At 38.3% G+C, this 19415-nt stretch overlaps 2 protein-coding genes across 2 annotated transcripts in view; both read left to right on the forward strand.

Annotated features, from left to right (window-relative positions):
• The window catches only part of ube4a (ubiquitination factor E4A (UFD2 homolog, yeast)), a 38914-nt gene extending 36002 nt beyond the window's left edge, over positions 1-2912 (forward strand). Inside the window, exon 20 of the mRNA XM_022675259.2 lies at positions 887-2912. Coding sequence (XP_022530980.2) covers positions 887-1022 — 136 coding nt within the window. The 3' untranslated portion in view covers positions 1023-2912. The remainder of the gene's footprint in view (positions 1-886) is intronic.
• A 6763-nt stretch (positions 2913-9675) lies between these two features.
• Positions 9676-19415, forward strand: part of kmt2a (lysine (K)-specific methyltransferase 2A) — a 67228-nt gene continuing 57488 nt past the window's right edge. The window contains exon 1 of the mRNA XM_049467183.1: positions 9676-10023. Within this exon, the coding sequence (XP_049323140.1) occupies positions 9775-10023 (249 nt within the window). The 5' untranslated portion in view covers positions 9676-9774. The remainder of the gene's footprint in view (positions 10024-19415) is intronic.

The raw sequence follows: 19415 nt of genomic DNA on the forward strand, positions 1-19415 counted from the left end.
AAAAAAAATCCTTAAAACAACATCTCCTAATCCTTCCTCCTTATCATCTGAGTTTAATAGAGTTATTTATTTCTACCCCGCTGCTCATTGAGCTCCATTGGCTACCAGTTGATGCTCGCATCAAATTCAAAACTCTTACAATCACCTACAAGGTGATACAGAACAGCTCCTTCCTACCTGCACTCGCTCCTGAAGACTTACGCTACCTCCCGGCCGCTGCGCTCCTCCAATGAACGTCGCCTCGCTTTACCAAACAAACATTCACACAAAGCAATCCAGACTGTTCTCATACAGAGTTCCCCAATGGTGAAACAAACTACCTTCTACTACCAGATCAGGAGAATCTCTCACTATCTTTAATAAACTCCTGAAGACAGAGCTCTTCAAAGAGCACTTACTCTCCTAACACCTCTAACTAACTACCTTCTACTACCAGATCAGGAGAATCTCTCACTATCTTTAATAAACTCCTGAAGACAGAGCTCTTCAAAGAGCTCTTACTCTCCTAACACCTCTAACTAACTACCTTCTACTACCAGATCAGGAGAATCTCTCACTATCTTTAATAAACTCCTGAAGACAGAGCTCTTCAAAGAGCACTTACTCTCCTAACACCTCTAACACACTAACTACTTATATCCTCATTTCCTTCTTCCCCTCCTTCACTCTTCTATCCCATTATTTCCCTTTGACTTCCTCTTGGCCCTATATAAAGATGTTTGTTTTTACCTTTAACTTAGCATCTGCCAAATGTAATGTAATGCAATGTAAAACACACCTATTGCTGAGATAACGGATTAGTGTAATTTGCATTGGTGCTTAAAACCTTTGCACAGTACTGTACGTGTATTGTCCAGATCTCACTGATGATGTTGTGTTCCTGCAGTGATCAGACAGACCCTTTTAATCGCAGTCCGCTCACCATGGACCAGATCAGACCCAACGAGGAGCTCAAGCAGCAGATCATGCAGTGGTTGGCTGAGCATAAGCAGAGGGCCATGCAGATGGGACCCAGCGGCTAATCCACATATATACTACCACCACCCCCAACCCTCAGGCATGATCCAGCAGAACTTTATATACTGTCTCCCACGTCTACGCCACCGGAGGAGAGCTCTCCACTCGTAGCAGGAAGACCACAGGTCTACTAAACATGGTGTAGGAAGGGTTTTTTACTGTTAATGTTATAGTTGGGGCAAATACAGCAAATGAGCATGATTTATTACTGAAGGCTGATGCAGAAAATCAGACAAGACATCTTTGGTGTCTAAAATTTGCTTTAAATTAAGTTCAAAACAGGACATGCTAGGCTACACTTGCTAACAAACACTGCAGTCAGACTGTTAGCAAACTCATCTTTGTAAATACATGCCCAAAGATGTATTTTAATACATTAACAAATATTCAAAAAAGACTTTGTTTGCTTAAAAATACGTAATCTACTCATAAATAACTACGAGAACTACTTCCAGCACAAATAGAAGCAGAATAGTAGCTCATTACAAAGTAGGACATTATGTAGTAAATACAGCTCTCGAAAATAAAATAAGAGAGCACTTAAAAATGATGAGTTTCTTTGATTTTACCAAATTAAAAACCTCTGGAATATAATCAAGAGGAAGATGGATGATCACAAACCATCAAACCACCAAACTGAACTGCTTGAATTTTTACACCAGGAGTAAAGCAGCATAAAGTTATCCAAAAGCAGTGTGTAAGACTGGTGGAGGAGAACATGATGCCAAGATGCATGTTGATGAAAACTGTGATTAAAAACCAACCAGGATTATTCCACCAAATATTGATTTCTGAACTCTTAAACGTAGGTTCATTTACACTTGCAATTTTAAATGTGGCTTTGTCTCAAGGTTTAAACAAGGTCTTACATGTATATACATAGGTCTATCCATACTGTTTAATACTAAACAAATAAATGAATTTTTGAGCATGTATTTACAAAGATGGGGTGACAGTCTAAGTGCAGTGATTAAAAAGTTATTGTAACCTAGCCAGTTGTCCAGTTTTTAACTTAAAAAACGTCAGATATCAAACATTCCTTTGCTGATCGCTCATTTTAATGTTTATCAGTTTAATTTTTTTGACCGTTTCAGGCTAAATTTGAACAGAATAGAAAATTGGGTATAAAACTACTTTATTTTATTTACTTTGGTGAAGAAGACGAAATTGGTCTGTTTTTCTGATCTTTAGTGTCATTTCTGCCTTTCTCTAACAGTATTAAAAAATTGAGAATTTTTTTTTTTTTTTTTTTTTTTTTTAGATAATTAAAATTTTTGCATCTTGTAATAAAAAAATCTGATGGTATAATGCAACTTATTTTGGTTACTAGATGAAAAAATCTGAAAATTCAGATAAGATTTTTAATTTTTGTGAAAATTCTAATTTTCTGAGGTGCAGAAATACAGAAAATAGAAAAATAAAAAAATGGGAGGAGTTAAATAATAAAGAGGTTTTAACCTTAATTTTCTATTTTCAAATTTAGCCTTAATCGTTCAGACAATTGAATTGATAAATGTTAAATTGATAAGCGTTAGACTGACCCTGATCGACTGCATCTAGACTCAGTGATCAAACCTGTTCATTTGTATTGATTTTTTTTTTATGAAATGCGCCTTTCTGGTAAAGCAGCACACATCTGTAGCATTTAAGCTTCTGTTTTCTCTTTAAAGCTCTTCTGAACATCGACTGCTCTAAAAACCTGGACATATATAAACTCATCAGATATATAACAGGATTCCTGGACACCCAGCTTTTATATACCGCTACTCTTCTTATCACTTTTATTTTGCAATTTGCCTTGTTACGAATTTTCAACCCCTGCAGAAATTTATGATATGATTTGTGTGTAGAAACAGTATGCAGATCTTTGAGAATAAATGTGAAATGTTGTGAAATAGATGTGTGCTCTACCTCTGATCTGAAGAATTTACCAGTAATTTAATCAGTTTATGTTACATTATGTTTTACATTTTATATTCGGATAAAAAAATGAAAAATCTGTCTTTAGTTATCTAATATGATACACAATTATAGTAATTATAGACAGTATTTCCATACTCACAATTTGTTCAAAACTTTACCCCACCTTATTATTTTATTTATTTTACTTTTTTGCACAAACAAACAAAAAACAACATACACATACTGGAAATAGCTATACATTAAAAATACAGTGCAGGTAAAGGCAAAAACCTAACATGGGCTTAAATAAAGGAACATAACAGACGAATATCACATTCCAACTATATAACACAAAAAAAAAAATTGTGATCACAAAACATTAATCAAATGATCTTTTAAACATAGTTTATAATATTTTACAGATTAAAAAAAAAGCCAAATGGCTAAAATCATTCTTACCTTCAGGGAAAGAAGGAGACATTTTTGGCCCAATCCAATTTCACCCCTTTTTTGAGTGTAATCCTAGGTTTTTTGTGTAGTTAGAAGGTAACGGGGTGAATTCCTCCCTCTCAAGAATTGGGAAACCCTTTAAAAGCACCAGATACGTCATCAGGAGTGCTGAAGTTCAGCAACCTAACTGCTGCTGATTAACTAGTTAACTTTAGGGTGTATTTTATTGTTTATCTTCAGAAAGAGGGGAGATGCTGCATAAATTAATTATTATTATTATCCGTTCCTTAATTCCTCTGTGATCAGGAGCTGAAATTAGCTTTCATTTTTATACATTTTTTTTCATTCTATACATTAATCTACACATTAAACTATGGTAACAAAGGGCTAATCAACACTTAACAAGGAAAATACTGAAATTTGTGGGTTTCTTTGGTGGCTTGTTCTTTAGACTTTTACCAGTGATTCTCAGACCCCTCGGTTTGAAGTGTGTATCTGAAAAATCTCTGTATGTAGAGCAAATAAACCCCTATCCCCTCCCCTAACCCACCCCTCCAGACTAACAAGAATCTGTAAATGGGATTGGGTGCCTATCAACAACATCCTCCTTGTGTATTGATCTACTACAGTGATTCACTTTTCCAAGCTGTATTTTGACATCTAGCAGTTGACTAGTCAAATTGATAGTAAAATATGGGATGTATAACAAATCTATGCTTTATTCTTAAATTTAAACAACATTTTCTCCTTAATAAAACAAAATGTGCAAGAACTATGAGATATTAAAAGTTACATTTAGGACAGTATATCAGTTCTTTACCTTTGTTTCCTAGACCATGAATAGCCATTCAGCACATTTATTTCCCTTGTAGTTTTTTACAATTAAGAAATGTATGTACAGCTCTGGAAAAAAGAGAGTTTCTTTGATTTTATCAAAATTGAAAACCTCTGGAATATAATCAAGAGGAAGATGGATGATCACAAGCCATCAAACCAAGGAGTGGCACAAAGGTACCCAAAGCAATTGTGTAAGACTGGTGGAGGAGAACATGATGCTAAAAACCATCAGGATTATTCCACCAAATATTGATTATTTCTGAACTCTTAAAACTTTATGAATATGAACTTGTTTTCTTTGCATTATTTGAGGTCTGAAAGCTCTGCATCTTTTTTTGTTATTTCAGTCATTTCTCATTTTCTGTAAATAAATGCTCTAAATGAGAATATTTTTATTTGGAATTTGGGAGAAATGTTGTCTGTAGTTTATAGAATAAAACAACAATGTTCATTTTACTCAAATATAAACATATAAATAGCAACATCAGAGAGACTGAAGTGGTGTCCTATTATTTTTTCAGAGCTGTATATATATATATATTCAATAATTGGTGATTGGGGGTGTTGGTGTTACCTGATAATAACACTATACTAAGTACAGTGAAAAACAAACCCCTTGTCTTTATCTTACTGTGTCTCTAAACATGTGTCCCGCTGAGTTAACATTGCTGAAAAACATTTAAAGGTGAAGAATTCATTCTCCTTAAATATGGATGCATTTTGGATGTGGGCAACTTTCATGGAATTTTGCAGTCTCCAATACAACTCTGCATATGGATATAATTCTCTTAATTGTGTTTCCCTGCCCCCCAAAGGAATTTCACTTCAACTGTAATAAAAATAATAGAAAATAAATCATTATTACATGGCCTTTTCTGTTGTCTTGTTGTAAACATGATTTTTTAGAATGATTAAAATATATTATATCCCATTAAACAATACAGTTGCTGTTATAATAATACAGCTCTGAATAAAACCAAGAGAGAACTTTACTTTTGAATGAGTTTCTCTGATTTTACTATTTATAGGTTTATATTTGAGTAAAATGAACATTGTTGTTTTATTCTATAAACTACAGACAACATTTCTCCCAAATTCCAAATAAAAATATTCTCATTTAGAGCATTTATTTACAGAAAATGAGAAATGACTGAAATAACAAAAAAGATGCAGAACTTTCAGACCTCAAATAATGCAAAGAAAACAAGTTCATATTCATAAAGTTTTAAGAGTTCAGAAATAATCAATATTTAGTGGAATAATCCTGGTTTTTAATCACAGTTTTAATTTCATGCATCTTGGCATCATGTTCTCCTCCACCAGTCTTACACACTGCTTTTGGATAACTTTATGCTGCTTTACTCCTGGTGCAAATATTCTGGTGCAAAAATAGACCTGACCAACTACAGCAACCCCACATAATTTACGTACTTAAATCCAGATAGACTATTATCTTGGTCAGGAAGTGTATTATGTTATGCATTATATTATATATTATATATATTATACATACTTTATTATATTGTAATTGAAAGGGATGCTGGTCATAACTGTTCTGTACTGTACATAAAGTACTAACTCATTTTATTTAACCCACTGTGTTTTAGATACACTTTATTGACAAAAGTTTGAAGGTATGACGTTGAAACAATTTTGCCCTATCAACATTGATTCACTTTTAAAATCAACACCAAATCCAACGTTGATTCAACCTTAACATCAATATTGATTTAATGTTGATTCACTTTTCAAAATCAACACCAAATCCAACGTTGATTCAACGATATCATTGTTAGTTCAACGTTTGATTCAACCATAACATCAACATTGATTTACTTTTAAAAAATCAGCACCAAATCCATCATTGATTCAACCATAAAATTAACGTTAATTCATGTTGATTTCACTTTTCCAAATCAACACCAAATTCAATGTTGATCTATCCAGAACATCAACATTGATCCAATGTTGATTCAACCATAGCACCAACGTTAATTCAATGTTAATTTAACCATATCAATGTTGATTCAATCATGATATCAACATTGTTTTACTTTTCAAAATCAACACCAGATGCAATGTTAATTCAACCATAAATACCAACATTATTTTAATTCTCTAAATCAACACCAGATGCAATGTTGATTCAACCAGAACATCAATGTTGATTCTCTTTTCAATATCAACACCAAATCCAACGTTGATTAAACCATAACACCAACATTGATTCAATGTTAATTTAACCATAAAATCAACATTAATTTAACCATATCAATGTTGATTCAATCATGATATCAATGTTAATTTACGTTTCAAAATCAACACCAAATCCAAAGTTGATTCAACCATAACATTGTTTTACATTTCCAAATCAACACCAGATGCAATGTTGATTTATCCAGAACATCAATGTTGATTCTCTTTTCAATATCAACACCTAATCCAACGTTGATTAAACCATAACATTTATATTGATTCAATGTTAAAATGCCAGCTGGGTAAAGTTTATTATATAATGTTCATGTATTATTTAAGCTGCAGTGGGGGGATAAAGTATTTTATTAGCTGGGGTTAGTTAGGGTTAGTTAACTTAACCCCTTCGGACCCAACGTCCATTGAAATGGACATGACATATTTCTGTCTCTAAACCAATAAATACCCTGCAACTGAATGATGTCAAAAATGCTGGTTACTGATTGGATCCTGCTTATCCAATCACAATCATGTCATGACTTTGAGCATGCTCAGAGACAGTGACAAACATCGGACAAGACAAGCATGGCGGCGATGAGGGGGATGGGACCAGGATTGAGATAGGTGATAAGTTGCAAAGAAATTAAGAGTGTTTTAATTCTTTGTATATGGTTTTTAATATTTTGTATGTAAGAGCTAAGTGGAATGCATAGCAGTTCAAGAGTGAGAATACATAAAATTAGTAATGAGTTTTTTTATTACATTTAGAGAGAGACAGTGGAGATGTTACATGCATGCCAGAAGAACTTGATGTGGCAGATGAGATTGAGATAGAGGAGACAGAGAGTGCAGGGACAGATGAGAATAGCAGGGCAGAGGAGGGCAGAGGAGGGCAGGGGATGACAGTAACCAGGAAGGAAGAAATCAAGTGGCGTCACAGGCCGTTCACTACACTCATTGACACTTCCTTTGAGAATCCTCCAATTCATGAGGATCATCCCATGAGACCCTATGAATACTTCAAACGGTATATACCAGATGAGATCTTCAGTTTGATGGCTGACAACACAAATGTTTATGCCTTGCAAAGTGCTACACGATGTTTCAAACCAACAAGTTCAGGAGAGATCAAAACCCTAATCGGCCTCCACCTTGCCATGGGAGTGATGAAAATGCCAAGAGTCTCCATGTACTGGGAAGCTGGAATGGACATTGGTATTTTTCAAAACACCATGCCCCGTGACAGATTCTTCCAGCTCCGGTCACATTTGCATTTGGTCAACAATTTGGAGAAGCCAGCTGAGAACACTGATGTGTTTTTCAAGGTACGTCCTCTCTATGATGTCATACGCAGTAGATGCTTAGAGCTTCCACTAGAGGAGAACCTTTGCGTTGATGAACAAATGGTGCCATTTCGTGGAACTCTGTCTGTCAAGCAATTCATCAAAGGCAAGCCACATCCATGGGGAGTGAAAATATACTTCATGTGTGGGAAAAGTGGCATGGCCTATGACTTCCTGCTGCACCAAGGCACTACAATGGAGCTATCCCAACAGCACAGGAAGCAGCTGGGACTTGGGGCTGGAGTGGTGTACCATCTTAGCCAGCGAATCACTGAGGCCAACCACAAGCTGTATTTCGACAATTATTTCACATCGTACAATCTTCTGGAGCTGCTGGCTGAGAGGAAAATTCATGCTGCTGGGACAGCAAGAGTCTCTCGCTTTGCAAGGCCTCCTCTACAGTCTGACAAAGAGATGGCCAAAAAGCCTTGAGGAAGCTGTGATGAAGTTGTAAGCCGTGATGGTAAGGTGGCACTCGTCAAATGGTATGACAACAGACCAGTTCTCATGGCCTCCAACTTCATTGGTGTTGGCAGAATGGATGAAGTGCAGCGGTGGGACAAAAAGAAGGCTCAATTTGTGATGGTGTCCCGTCCAGAGGTGGTTAAGCTGTACAATGAAGCAATGGGTGGCGTTGACCTGCTTGATCAACTTGTCAGTCTGTATCGCACAGACATTCGTTAAAAAAAGTGGACCCTGAGAATGATAACGCATGCCTTTGACATTGCTGTGGTCAACGGTTGGAGTACAGACTGGAGGCCAAGAGGGCCAACATCCAGACCAAAGACATCCTGGATCTCCTCCATTTCAAGATGAATGTGGCCCAGTGTCTGGTGAGGGTCCATAAAACAGTTGCAGCAAAACGTGGAAGACCCAGTATGTCTCCAGAACCACAGCATGTGCCCGAGAGACCAATTCGCAGACCATTTCAGGACGAAAGGCCTTTACCTGAAGTGCAGTATGACATGGTTGACCACATGCCAAATTATGATGAAAAAAAGGAGGCTACCAGATGCAAGATGCCAAACTGTACAGGAAAAACACGTCTTTTGTGACAAATGCAAAATCCACTTGTGCTTTGTGACACAACGAAACTGCTTCAAGGCTGCTCATCGAAAATAAGAAAACATCCACAAGCTGATGTCTTCTCAAATTCAGGTTCCATTCCAAGTTAACATGTTATAAGTTCATTATCCTAAAATTAAAAGTATGGTTATGTGTTGGAAGTTCTGTGATAGTTAACTTAAGGCTAAACTGATTTCAGGTAATCATATGTACAATCATACATCTTGTGGTTATGTGCATGTTCAGATTGCGTTTTTTCCCTCTCTTCTTGCAGTTTCTGGGATTTCCTGGTGATGACCTCACTTCTGTTCCCTACCTATGCTGTGATATCCTTATCAAGTTCATGTGCATGTTCAGAACTGTACACAGACTCAAGCACCTGCAAACATCCTGTTCCAGATGTTTAGTTCATACCTGATTGAATACTTTGTGTAAAAACTCAGCCTTATCTTTCTTAAGATTGTATGACATTTTACGCCCATTGTGTCATTTGAATGGACATGAAAAAATACTATTAAAAACATGAGTTAGCAAAAATGTGTTTTTTCCACTTTGTTTATATGTTAGAGAGGAGTCACTATCAGTTAAAAAAATTTTTTTGGCTCAGCAGAAAAAATGCGGGTCTGAAGGGGTTAAATAACCCAGGTTAAAAAGATGTTTTATCATTTATCAGGAGTTAAATATGTATTTTTCTCTGTCTGGTCGCGTCTCGTGCGTTTATCCTGTTAAATTTCAGTGTTTTTATAAGTGTTTTCTCTCTGGGGTATAAAGTAGCGGAGAACCTGCGCACACATCATTATTCTGGGATGTTGTAAAAAACGCGGAGCGGGGGTCCATGTTCCCGCCGCCCCGGAACCTGGATACGCGCTGCTCTCCGCCTGTAGAGAGCGGCAGCTCTCCGCGATCGCTGGTTCGGGGCTACGCCCACCGAGCTCGCTGATCCTGGGGCAGGCAGGCAGAGTGTAAAATGGCGCACAGCTGTCGGTGGCGGTTCCCTGCTCGGCCCGGAGGGAGCAGCAGCTCGGGCGCGGGGAGGAAAGCGGGCCGGGTCCGGGTCACCGCTTCTCTCCGGAATGGCTCGGGGAATCATCCGACGGCGAGCGGGCTCGGCCCGGGCTTCGACGCCGCGCTGCAAGTGTCCGCCGCGATCGGCAGCAACCTGCAGAAATTTCGGGATGTTTTGGGGGAGTCGAGCGGCTCCAGCAGCGGGGAGGAGGTGAGAGAAATGCTCGAGCTGGGTCTCTGAAGCTGGGGCGGACTTATTTAGCGATCTAGCCGATTTAAGTGCGCTTTACTGGGCTGGAGGAGCGGGAGAGCACTCGCTGGTGGTTCTACTACTGCAAGTTCCCCGGGCTTTACTGCGCACTCAGTTTACGTTAGTTAACCTATAGGTTAACCTAGCTAGCTGTTAGCTAGCTTATTTTGCTATGTGTAACGATAGACAAACACCTCCATCCATGTGCTGTGTTTTCTCTCTCTCTCTCTATCTATCTCTCCATCCCTCTCTCTGTATCTGTCTCCCTCCCTCTCACTCTCTCTCTTTCTGAATTAGCTAGCCAGCTAGCGATTAGCAAAGAGCTGTAGTTATTTAACTATTTAGCTAGCTAAGTTGGTTAACCTAGTTAGTTAGTTAGCTACCTCTTGCTTAAAATGTAGTAGTAGTTCTTAGGTCTAATTTGGCCGTTTGTTTGGTTTTTTTGAAGGCACACAGACTGCTTGGGCGCTTGTTTTTAGCTAGGTTAACCTAGCTGTTAGCTAGCTTATTTTGCTATGTGTAGACAAACACCTCCATCCATGTGCTGTGTTCTCGTTCTCTCTCTCTCTCTCTCTCTCTCTCTCTCTCTCTCTCTCTCTCTCTCTCTCTCTCTCTCTCTCTCTCTATCTATCTATCTATCTATCTATCTATCTATCTATCCCAGCTATTTAGCTAAGTTAGTTAACCTAGCTATTTAGCTAGCTCTAGCTAAAAAGGTAGTAGGAGCAGGGGCGGACTTAGTTAGCGAGCTAGCCGATTTAAGTGCGCTCTGCTGGGCTGGAGGAGCGGGAGAGCACTCGCTGCTAGTGGTGCTTCTATTGCACTGTAGGTTATAATGTATACTATAGGTTAATCTAGCGGTTAGCTAGCTTATTTTGATCCATATAGACAAACACCTCCATCCATGTGCTGTGTTTCTATCTCTCTATCTTTCCATCCCTCTCTCTATCACTCTCTTTCTGAATTAACCAGCTAGCGATTAGCAAAGAGCTGTAGTTATTAAGCTGAGTTAGTTAAACTAGCTTTAGCTAAAAAGGTAGAAGTTCTTAGGTATAATTTGGCCGTTTGTTTGTTTTTATAAGGCACAGACCGCTTGGGAGCTTGTTTTTAGCTAAGTTAACCTAGCTGTTAGGAAAGTGCATTTAGCTAATAAGTGTGAAGGATGTGGCCCTGCGAATATAGCCTCCAGTGTTTGTTTTGACAGAGTAGTTGATGTCTGGTTGCTAGTTTAGCTCGTTGCTAAACTAACTTAAGTTAGATTTAATAGGATCCAGGGCTACCTGAAGCCTAGGTCTGCTATATACACAGATAGATAACTAGGAAAAATCCCAGTGAACGCCACTTAATCTAACCTAGCTCCCAACATGTTACCTAAAGCAGAATCTCTCAACCTGAAATAGTCCTGGATGCCCACTACCCTGCTCTTTTCAGTGTTTTCCTAGTGTTCTCCACCATTGAGTAAAATTCTACAGGACAGTGGGCCTTCAAAACCTCTAAATGATTTGAGAAACACTGCTTTAAAAGCATTGCTCTGAATTCAGTCAGCTTGTTGTGAATCTACTCTAAACTTAAGCTAGATAAGCTACATGTGAACACATGGCTAGATAAACACTAACAACAAGAGTGTAGAAAGGTAACCTTAGATGAGCAGTATTCCTCAGCTCTGTGGTCCTGGATGCCCACTGACCTCCTCTTTTCATGGTTTTTCTAGTGTTCTCCCTGCTTGCAACACACCTGATCCAACTGATTAAAGCCAGCTCATTAACAGGCCACCACTGAGTTAGTTAAAGTGGGTGTGTTAAAAAGCATGTAAATTAAAATAGCTACTACAGGGCAGTGGGCCTACAAAACTTCCAAAAGATCTAAGAAAAACTGCTTTAAAGCATTGCTCTGCTTTTAGTCAGCTCATGATGAAGCTTCTAGTTATAAACTTTAGCTGAAAAGGCTACACATGAACCCATGGCTAGATAAATACTGACAACAAGAGCATAGAAAACCATCTATCCTAGTCTGTCCAGGAGTCTCTGTTTTAGCAATTAGACCTAGCAGCATTTTAAAGCAGTGTTCCTCAAGTCTGTGGTTCTGGATGCACACTGCAGTGCACTTTTAGTGTTTTCCCTGCTTCTAACACACCTGATCCAACTAATTAATGCCAGCTAATTAACTAATGAACTGGGCTTCCAAAACCAGATTTGAGAAGAACTGCTTTAAAGCCTTTAGTCAGCTAGCTATGAAGCTACTATAAACTTTAGCTAGATAGGCTACACATTAACACATGCCTAGATAAATACTGACAACAAGAGCATAGAAAACATCTAACCAAGTATGTCCCTGTTTTAGCACTTTAAAGCAGTATTTCACACTTTAAACATTGGTCCTTGAATGCCCACTGCCCTGCACTTTTTAGTGTTTTCCGCGTGTAGTCCCTGCTTCCAACACACCTGATCCAACTGATTAAACCAGCTCATTAACTCTACCTCCGAAACCTGAGGAACATTGCTTTAGTTCATTGCTCTGTCTTTAGTCAGCTCGTTATGTAGCTACTATGAACTTTAGTTAGATAGGCTACACATGAACTCATGTCCAGATAAATACTAATAACAAAAGCGTAGAAAATCATCTTACCTATTCTAGTCTCACCAGTAATCTCTGTTTTAGCACTTAACCTAGCAACACTTTAAAAAAGTATTCCACAATTAACTTTGTGGTCCTGGATGCTCCCTGCCCTGCACTTTTTAGTGTTTTCCCTGCGTCCAACACATCTGCCTTTAGTTAGCTTGTTAAGAAGCTACTATCTATAAACTTTATCTAGATAGGCTACACATGAACACATGGCTAGATAAACCCTGGCCTCTAGGACCAGGAATGAGAAACAATACCTTAACAATACCTAAGTTAGTTGGCTATGAAGCTACTCTGAGCAGTATTCCTCAACTCTGTGGTCCTGGATGCCACCTGTCTTGCACTTTTTAGTGTTTCCCAGCTGAATCATAGAGTCTTGCTGGAGTGGAGTTGCGGCTTGCAGTTTCAATTTGTCAACGCAAAATTAATGTTTTGCTAGCAAATTTCACTGAAGTACAGTTTTATTGCAGATATATAGGCAGAGATATATATAGGCTCCTAGGACACATTTAGTAAAAGTATAGTTTCTTTGGCTGCTTATTATGTATTCAGTCAGTCCTACAGTATGTCTAGACTTAAACAAGTCAGTATGTCCTGAACACACAGCGTTAAGTTTGTTAGTTACCTAGTACTTGTACAAATTAGTATAAAATAGTGTTTAGCTAAATTTGTGTCCATTTTAAAGCAGATTTAGCATTTATCTAGCATTTTAAATGGGAGAGATGTGCAGACGTTTCTGACAGTCCTGTCTGTATTGGTTCTGTTCCTTGATAGCTGACAGCCCTTGTGAAAAAGTTGTGTATTTAAATATAATAATAGTGTACATGAACTACAGCTCTGAGACCTTTTTAAAATGATGAGTTTCTTTGATTTTACCAAATTGAAAACATCTGGTATATAATCAAGAGGATGATGGATGATCACAAGCCATCAAACCAAGCTTGAACTGCTTGCACTAGTATGGGTATAAAGTTATCCAAAAGCAGTGTGTAAGACTGGTGGAGGAGAACATGATGCCAAGATACATGAAAACTGTGATTAAAAACCAACCAGGGTAATTCTACCAAATATTGATTTCTGAACTCTTAAAACTTTATTCAATACTGCATTATTTGAGGTCTGAAAGCTCTGCCTCTTTTTTTGTTATTTCAAGAATTTCAAATTTTCTGCAAATAAATGCTCTAAATGAGAATATTTTCATTTGGAATTTGGGATATAAATAGAGCAACCAAAAAAAGAAACTAAGAAACTGATTCAGAAACTGATGTGATCTCTTATTTTTTTTCCCCGAGCTGTGATTATTATATTATGTGTTTGTATGCTGCGTGTTTTGTAGTTATTAGCTTAGTTAGCTTCGTTAGCTTAGCTTAGCTAGCTAACATAACCCTGTCTATGGCGTATGTCTATAATGCTAGGTCGGCTGAGCTAAGCTAACTAGCATCAACAGCCCATATGACATTATTTTTCTGTGGGTTTCTCGATGATTAGCAGCAAAGCTGCTGTTAGTATCAGGATTTAAGCTAAAGTAGCTTCAGTTGACTCTTTTTTTGCAGTTTGTGTGGATTTAACATGAGTTAAAGCTTCGTTTAAGAAAAGATTTTGCTGTGTGTTTTTCCTTTGGCTAACGCTAAGCCTCTTCAGCACGGGTTTATAATGTTTGTTAGCCTGTTAGCTTAGCTAACTAAGCTAGCTAGCTCGCAGTTGCTGCTGCTGGTGATGATGGTGATGTACGCAGGGAAACGGGAGGTGGACATGTTTTTTTTTTCTCGGTTTATTACTGCGTAGTACTGTAATCTGCAAATATTAGAGATTAAATAATCAGAATTAGCTAAAAACAGAGAGCTGGAGTGGGTTACGGGCGCAGCACACATGCAATGGAGAGCTAAGCTAAAGCGCTAACTACAATAATAACGCGCCTTTTGACGGAGTGTGTGTGTATGGGGGGTGTGTACTGCTGCTACCATCTTCGTGCTCTGTGGTGAGCACGCTGTGGTGATGAGAGTGAGGGTGTTAGTGAGCTGTGGTGTGTTTTTAGTAGCACTCGTAGAGAATCAGAGATTACCAATTATTGTTTTTATTTCGTGGTTATGGATTAATGCAGTTACTTCTGGAGTATTTATTTATTTTTGTGCAATATACCGGAAAGTAGCACATTAATCAGTTTCAACAAACAAGCAAAAAACATTTCTTGGTAGCACACCACAGATAATTTATTTTAGATATTCAATATTTTGAGATACTAAGTCATTATTTTGAGATACTAGCTCAATATTTTGAGATACTAAGCCATACTAAGTATATTCTATTTCTTATTGTATATTCTATTTCTTATTTGATTGTATTTATATGTATCTTATATTTTATATTTTATCTTTTTTAACTTGTGTATTGTGTAACCTGCTGCTGGATGCCAAGAATTTCCCCCCGGGGATCAATAAAGTATCTATCTATATATCTCTATCTATCTATCTATTATTTTGAGATACTAAGTCATTATTTTGAGATACTAGCTCAATATTTTGAGATACTAGCTCATTATTTTGAGATACTAAGTCATTATTTTGAGATACTAGCTCAATATTATGAGATACTAGCTCAATATTTTGAGATACTAGCTCAATATTTTGAGATACTAGCTCAATATTTTGAGATACTAGCTCAATATTTTGAGATACTAGCTCAATATTTTGAGATACTAGCTCAATATTTTGAGATACTAGCTCAATATTTTGAGATACTAGCTCAATATTTTGAGATACTAGCTCAATATTTTGAGATACTAGCTCAATATTTTGAGATACTAGCTCAATATTTTGAGATACTAGCTCAATATTTTGAGATACTAGCTCAATATTTTGAGATACTAAATCAATATTTTGAGATACTAAATCAATATTTTGAGATACTAAATCAATATTTTGAGATACTAAATCATTATTTTGAGATACTAAGTTCAATATTTTGAGATACTAGCTCAATATTTTGAGATACTAAGTCATTATTTTGAGATACTAAGTCATTATTTTGAGATACTAAGTCATTATTTTGAGATACTAAGTCATTATTTTGAGATACTAAGTCATTATTTTGAGATACTAGCTCAATATTTTGAGATACTAGCTCAATATTTTGAGATACTAAGTCATTATTTTGAGTTTCTAGGTAGGCTTCACTTCCCCCCAAAGCAAACACACTTTGGGCATAATAAATTCCAAATAAAAATATTGTCATTAAGACCATTTATGGCTGAAATAACAAAAAAGATGCAGAACTCTCAGATCTTAAATAATGCAAATTCATAAAGTTTTACAAGTAGAGAAATCAATATTTGGTGGAATAACCCTCTTTTTTAATCACAGTTTTCATGCATCTTGGCATCATGTTCTCCTCCACCAGTCTTACACACTGCTTTTTGATAAAAAATGGTTTGATGGCTTGTGATCATCCATCTTTCTCTTGATTATATTCCAGATATTTTCAATTTGGTAAAATCAAAGAAACTCATTATTTATATTATTATATATATTTTTCCAGAGCTGTATATTACTGTAACTGCCATCAGCTTACTGTTTATGTTTTTCTTCCTTCTTGCACTTTCATCACTGGGACAAGGAGTGTGTGCCTGTGCCTGTGCCTGTGCCTGTGCCTGTGCCTGTGCCTGTGCCTGTGCGTGTGCGTGTGCGTGTGCGTGTGCGTGTGCGTGTGTGTGTGTGTGTGTGTGTGTGTGTGTATGTGTGTGTGTGTGTATGTATGTGTGTGTGTGTGTGTATGCATGTATGCATGTATGTATGTATGTATGCGTGGGCGGGAGGGGGGGGGGTGGTCCAGTGTGCTTTACCTCCCCATCTGTTCCAGTCAGACTTTCAAAGTGCGTATGAGTAAAATAAGAACACTATGTAAAATGCATAAGTGCTATACAAGGCGGACAGACGGCCGGGGTCCCAGTGGAACTTGCGGCTCATGGAAGTTGCAGACACAGCATTGTGATTTCATTCAGTGGGGATGTTGCGCCTGGCCAGGATTGTTCTGGCTCATCGCAGCCTGCTGGGCTCAGAGAGCAGCCTGAGGCCAGCGTACACTCGGTAAACAGAAGGACACTAAGCCCCTCCTTCGTAGTTTGTACTGGACCCGAATCCTGCTGATCAGGTCTGTTGGGTCTCAATAGGAAACTTGTCTGTTGTGGATGGAAGCCGTTTTAGGCTGTTGATCATGTCTAGAAGCTTGAGCCACTGATGATGCTTTTCTTAGGCAACGTTTACACTACAAACCGCATTACATTGCTCAAATCAGTTTTTTTGTATCAACGGTTCACATTCAGTGTAAATGTAAGTGTTCTGTATCTGTGTGTAATGTGAACACAGAATCTGTTCCTGAAACACCGTCTCACATGCTGCACATTGATACCTGTATAAACGTCTCCTTCTTCACCAACAACAAAAGCCCTCATATTAGAGAGAGGAGAGACTCGTAGCTTTATAAAGGAAAATGGATGAGTTAGCAGCTCATATGTGGAGCATCTTTTGCTGGAGTGGAGAGTAAACAGCTGCTCTGAAGTTCATGCTCAGCTCCAGGAGGTGAAAAAAAAAAAGGACAGGCGGTTTGCTTTTGCTGTTTTTGCAGTGTGGGTACAAGAGAGAAGAATGTAGTGCTAATGCATAAGAGCAAAAAGACGAATGAATTCTGCATGATTTGACCATTCACATTCATGATGTTGCACATTCATGGATCATATACGTATCAAATTTAGGACCACAGATAAAAGGCTATGTTCACATTACCAGGCTGAGTTGACTCAGATCAGATTTTTTCAAATCAGATTTGAGTCACTTTCATATGTGGTCTTAAATCGGATACGTATCCAATCCATAAACATGTGACATTAGCCTTTTTGCTTTTACGCATTAGCATTAGCGCTACATGCTTCTCTCTCATACCCACACTGCATCTCTTGGTGCAGCTGTACAGCTATAGCTGCAAAAACAGCAAAAGCAAACCACCTCCTGGAGCTGAGCATGAACATCAGAGCAGCTGAAGCAAAAGATGCTACACATATGAGCTGCTAACTCATCCATTTTCCTTTATAAAGCTACGAGTCCTCTCTGCAATATGAGGTTGTTGTTTTGTTGGTGAAGAAGGAGACGTTTATACAGGTATCAATGTGCAGCATGTGAGGCATTTTGGGGACAGATTCATTCACATTACACACAGATACAGATACAGACTTACATTTGTGAATGTGAACCCTGAAGATGGACAAATCAGATCTGAGAAAAAAAACTGATATGAGCAACGTGTAACAACGGCTTCTTGTAATAATATGATCACAGCCTTAGTTTTGCTTGTTTTAAAATCTTAGCACATCCCCTCTTTAAGTCCTCTTTATTGTTTAGCTAGGGACGCCATTTGGCTTGCCTTTTTTTTTTTTTGGTGTCCGCAATAAGTCCTGCTCTCGCTGAAGTAGAATGAGGATCACTATCAAGGCCTCATACAAAAGTGTAGCTGAATAGATACAGCAAATGAAAGCTTTGCTCCACTGGTTTCAAATGAATGGTGTAGCTTATACACAGAGGGAAAAGGTCCAGCAGGTGTTTGGCCTATTTATGTGAAGAGGGCCCTGGTTCCCCCCACCACTACTACCACCACAACCACCGCCAGCCACCCCCCACCCCAGACAGCGTGTGGATCATAGCAGGAAGCTTTGTGTCTGCTTTTATTCCAGTCTTTAAGAAGCGCAGGAGGCTGAAAGAGCACAGGCGCGGATATCAAAGGGTGAAGAGCGGGCCCTCCTCCCCCGGGGACGGCGCTGGGAGGGAATTGGATGCAAGCCCTCCCATCCATGCCTTTATTCTACTTTTTCTCTTGTTGTAGGCGGCGGGCAGTCGAAGGAGTTTCTCTCCTGCTTTTTTTCGGGGGGTTTGTTGTTGGGGGGGAGGGGTCGCGGCAGTGGCAGCAGCCATTGAGCATGTGGAGCCGCTCTCTCCCGATTTTATGTCCCTCATTACACCTCACAGGAGGCGCGTCTTTGTTTTTATCACGCCTCCGTCTTAAAGTCGCAGCTACCCAGTTGTGTGGGTGTTAGGTGTTGGAACATGGCGTCTGTACGGTCTCGGTTCAGGGCGCACACGGTGTGCGTTCGTAAAAACGAGAGGCACGGGGGACTTTTATTTGTTTTGCATGTAAAGGGAAATTTCTCCAGGTGCTTTTTGAAGTGCTTCTGCGAGGGTGAGAAGAAGATGGAGAGTGAAAGCTGATAGGAATTTCCCTTCTTTTTATTAGTAATGGTGTTTTCACTACTACTACAGGGGGTAAAAGTGGCAAAACAAACTGTTTCACACTTTCACACAGCCTGCTGCTGCTTCTTTCCCTTTCAAGCTGGTTTTATTTTGCTGTTTATACTTATGTATACTATATTTTGCATGCATGTTGTTTAAATTAGTATTTTGTTTTGTGTCTAAGGATGCGTCTACTGTGATTTTGCTATTTCTCGACCACAACATTGCCTGGTTATGTGTGTGTGTGTATATATATATATATATTTAGAAACAATCATTTGGTATTAGCATTTATTTTTTGCATTGTTTGAACTCAGTGCCCACACTCTGTGGGCTAAATAAACATGCAACACCCTAGCACACTTCCGGCGTTTTTTGCATCTGAAACTCTTAAACGAAGAATCAGTTTCCTGTTTAAAAAGTACCTCTTATCAAATAATATGCTACTTCAAAATTAAG

Source organism: Astyanax mexicanus, chromosome 18, assembly GCF_023375975.1.
Source record: "Astyanax mexicanus isolate ESR-SI-001 chromosome 18, AstMex3_surface, whole genome shotgun sequence".
Classification (NCBI taxonomy): Eukaryota; Metazoa; Chordata; class Actinopteri; order Characiformes; family Acestrorhamphidae; genus Astyanax; species Astyanax mexicanus.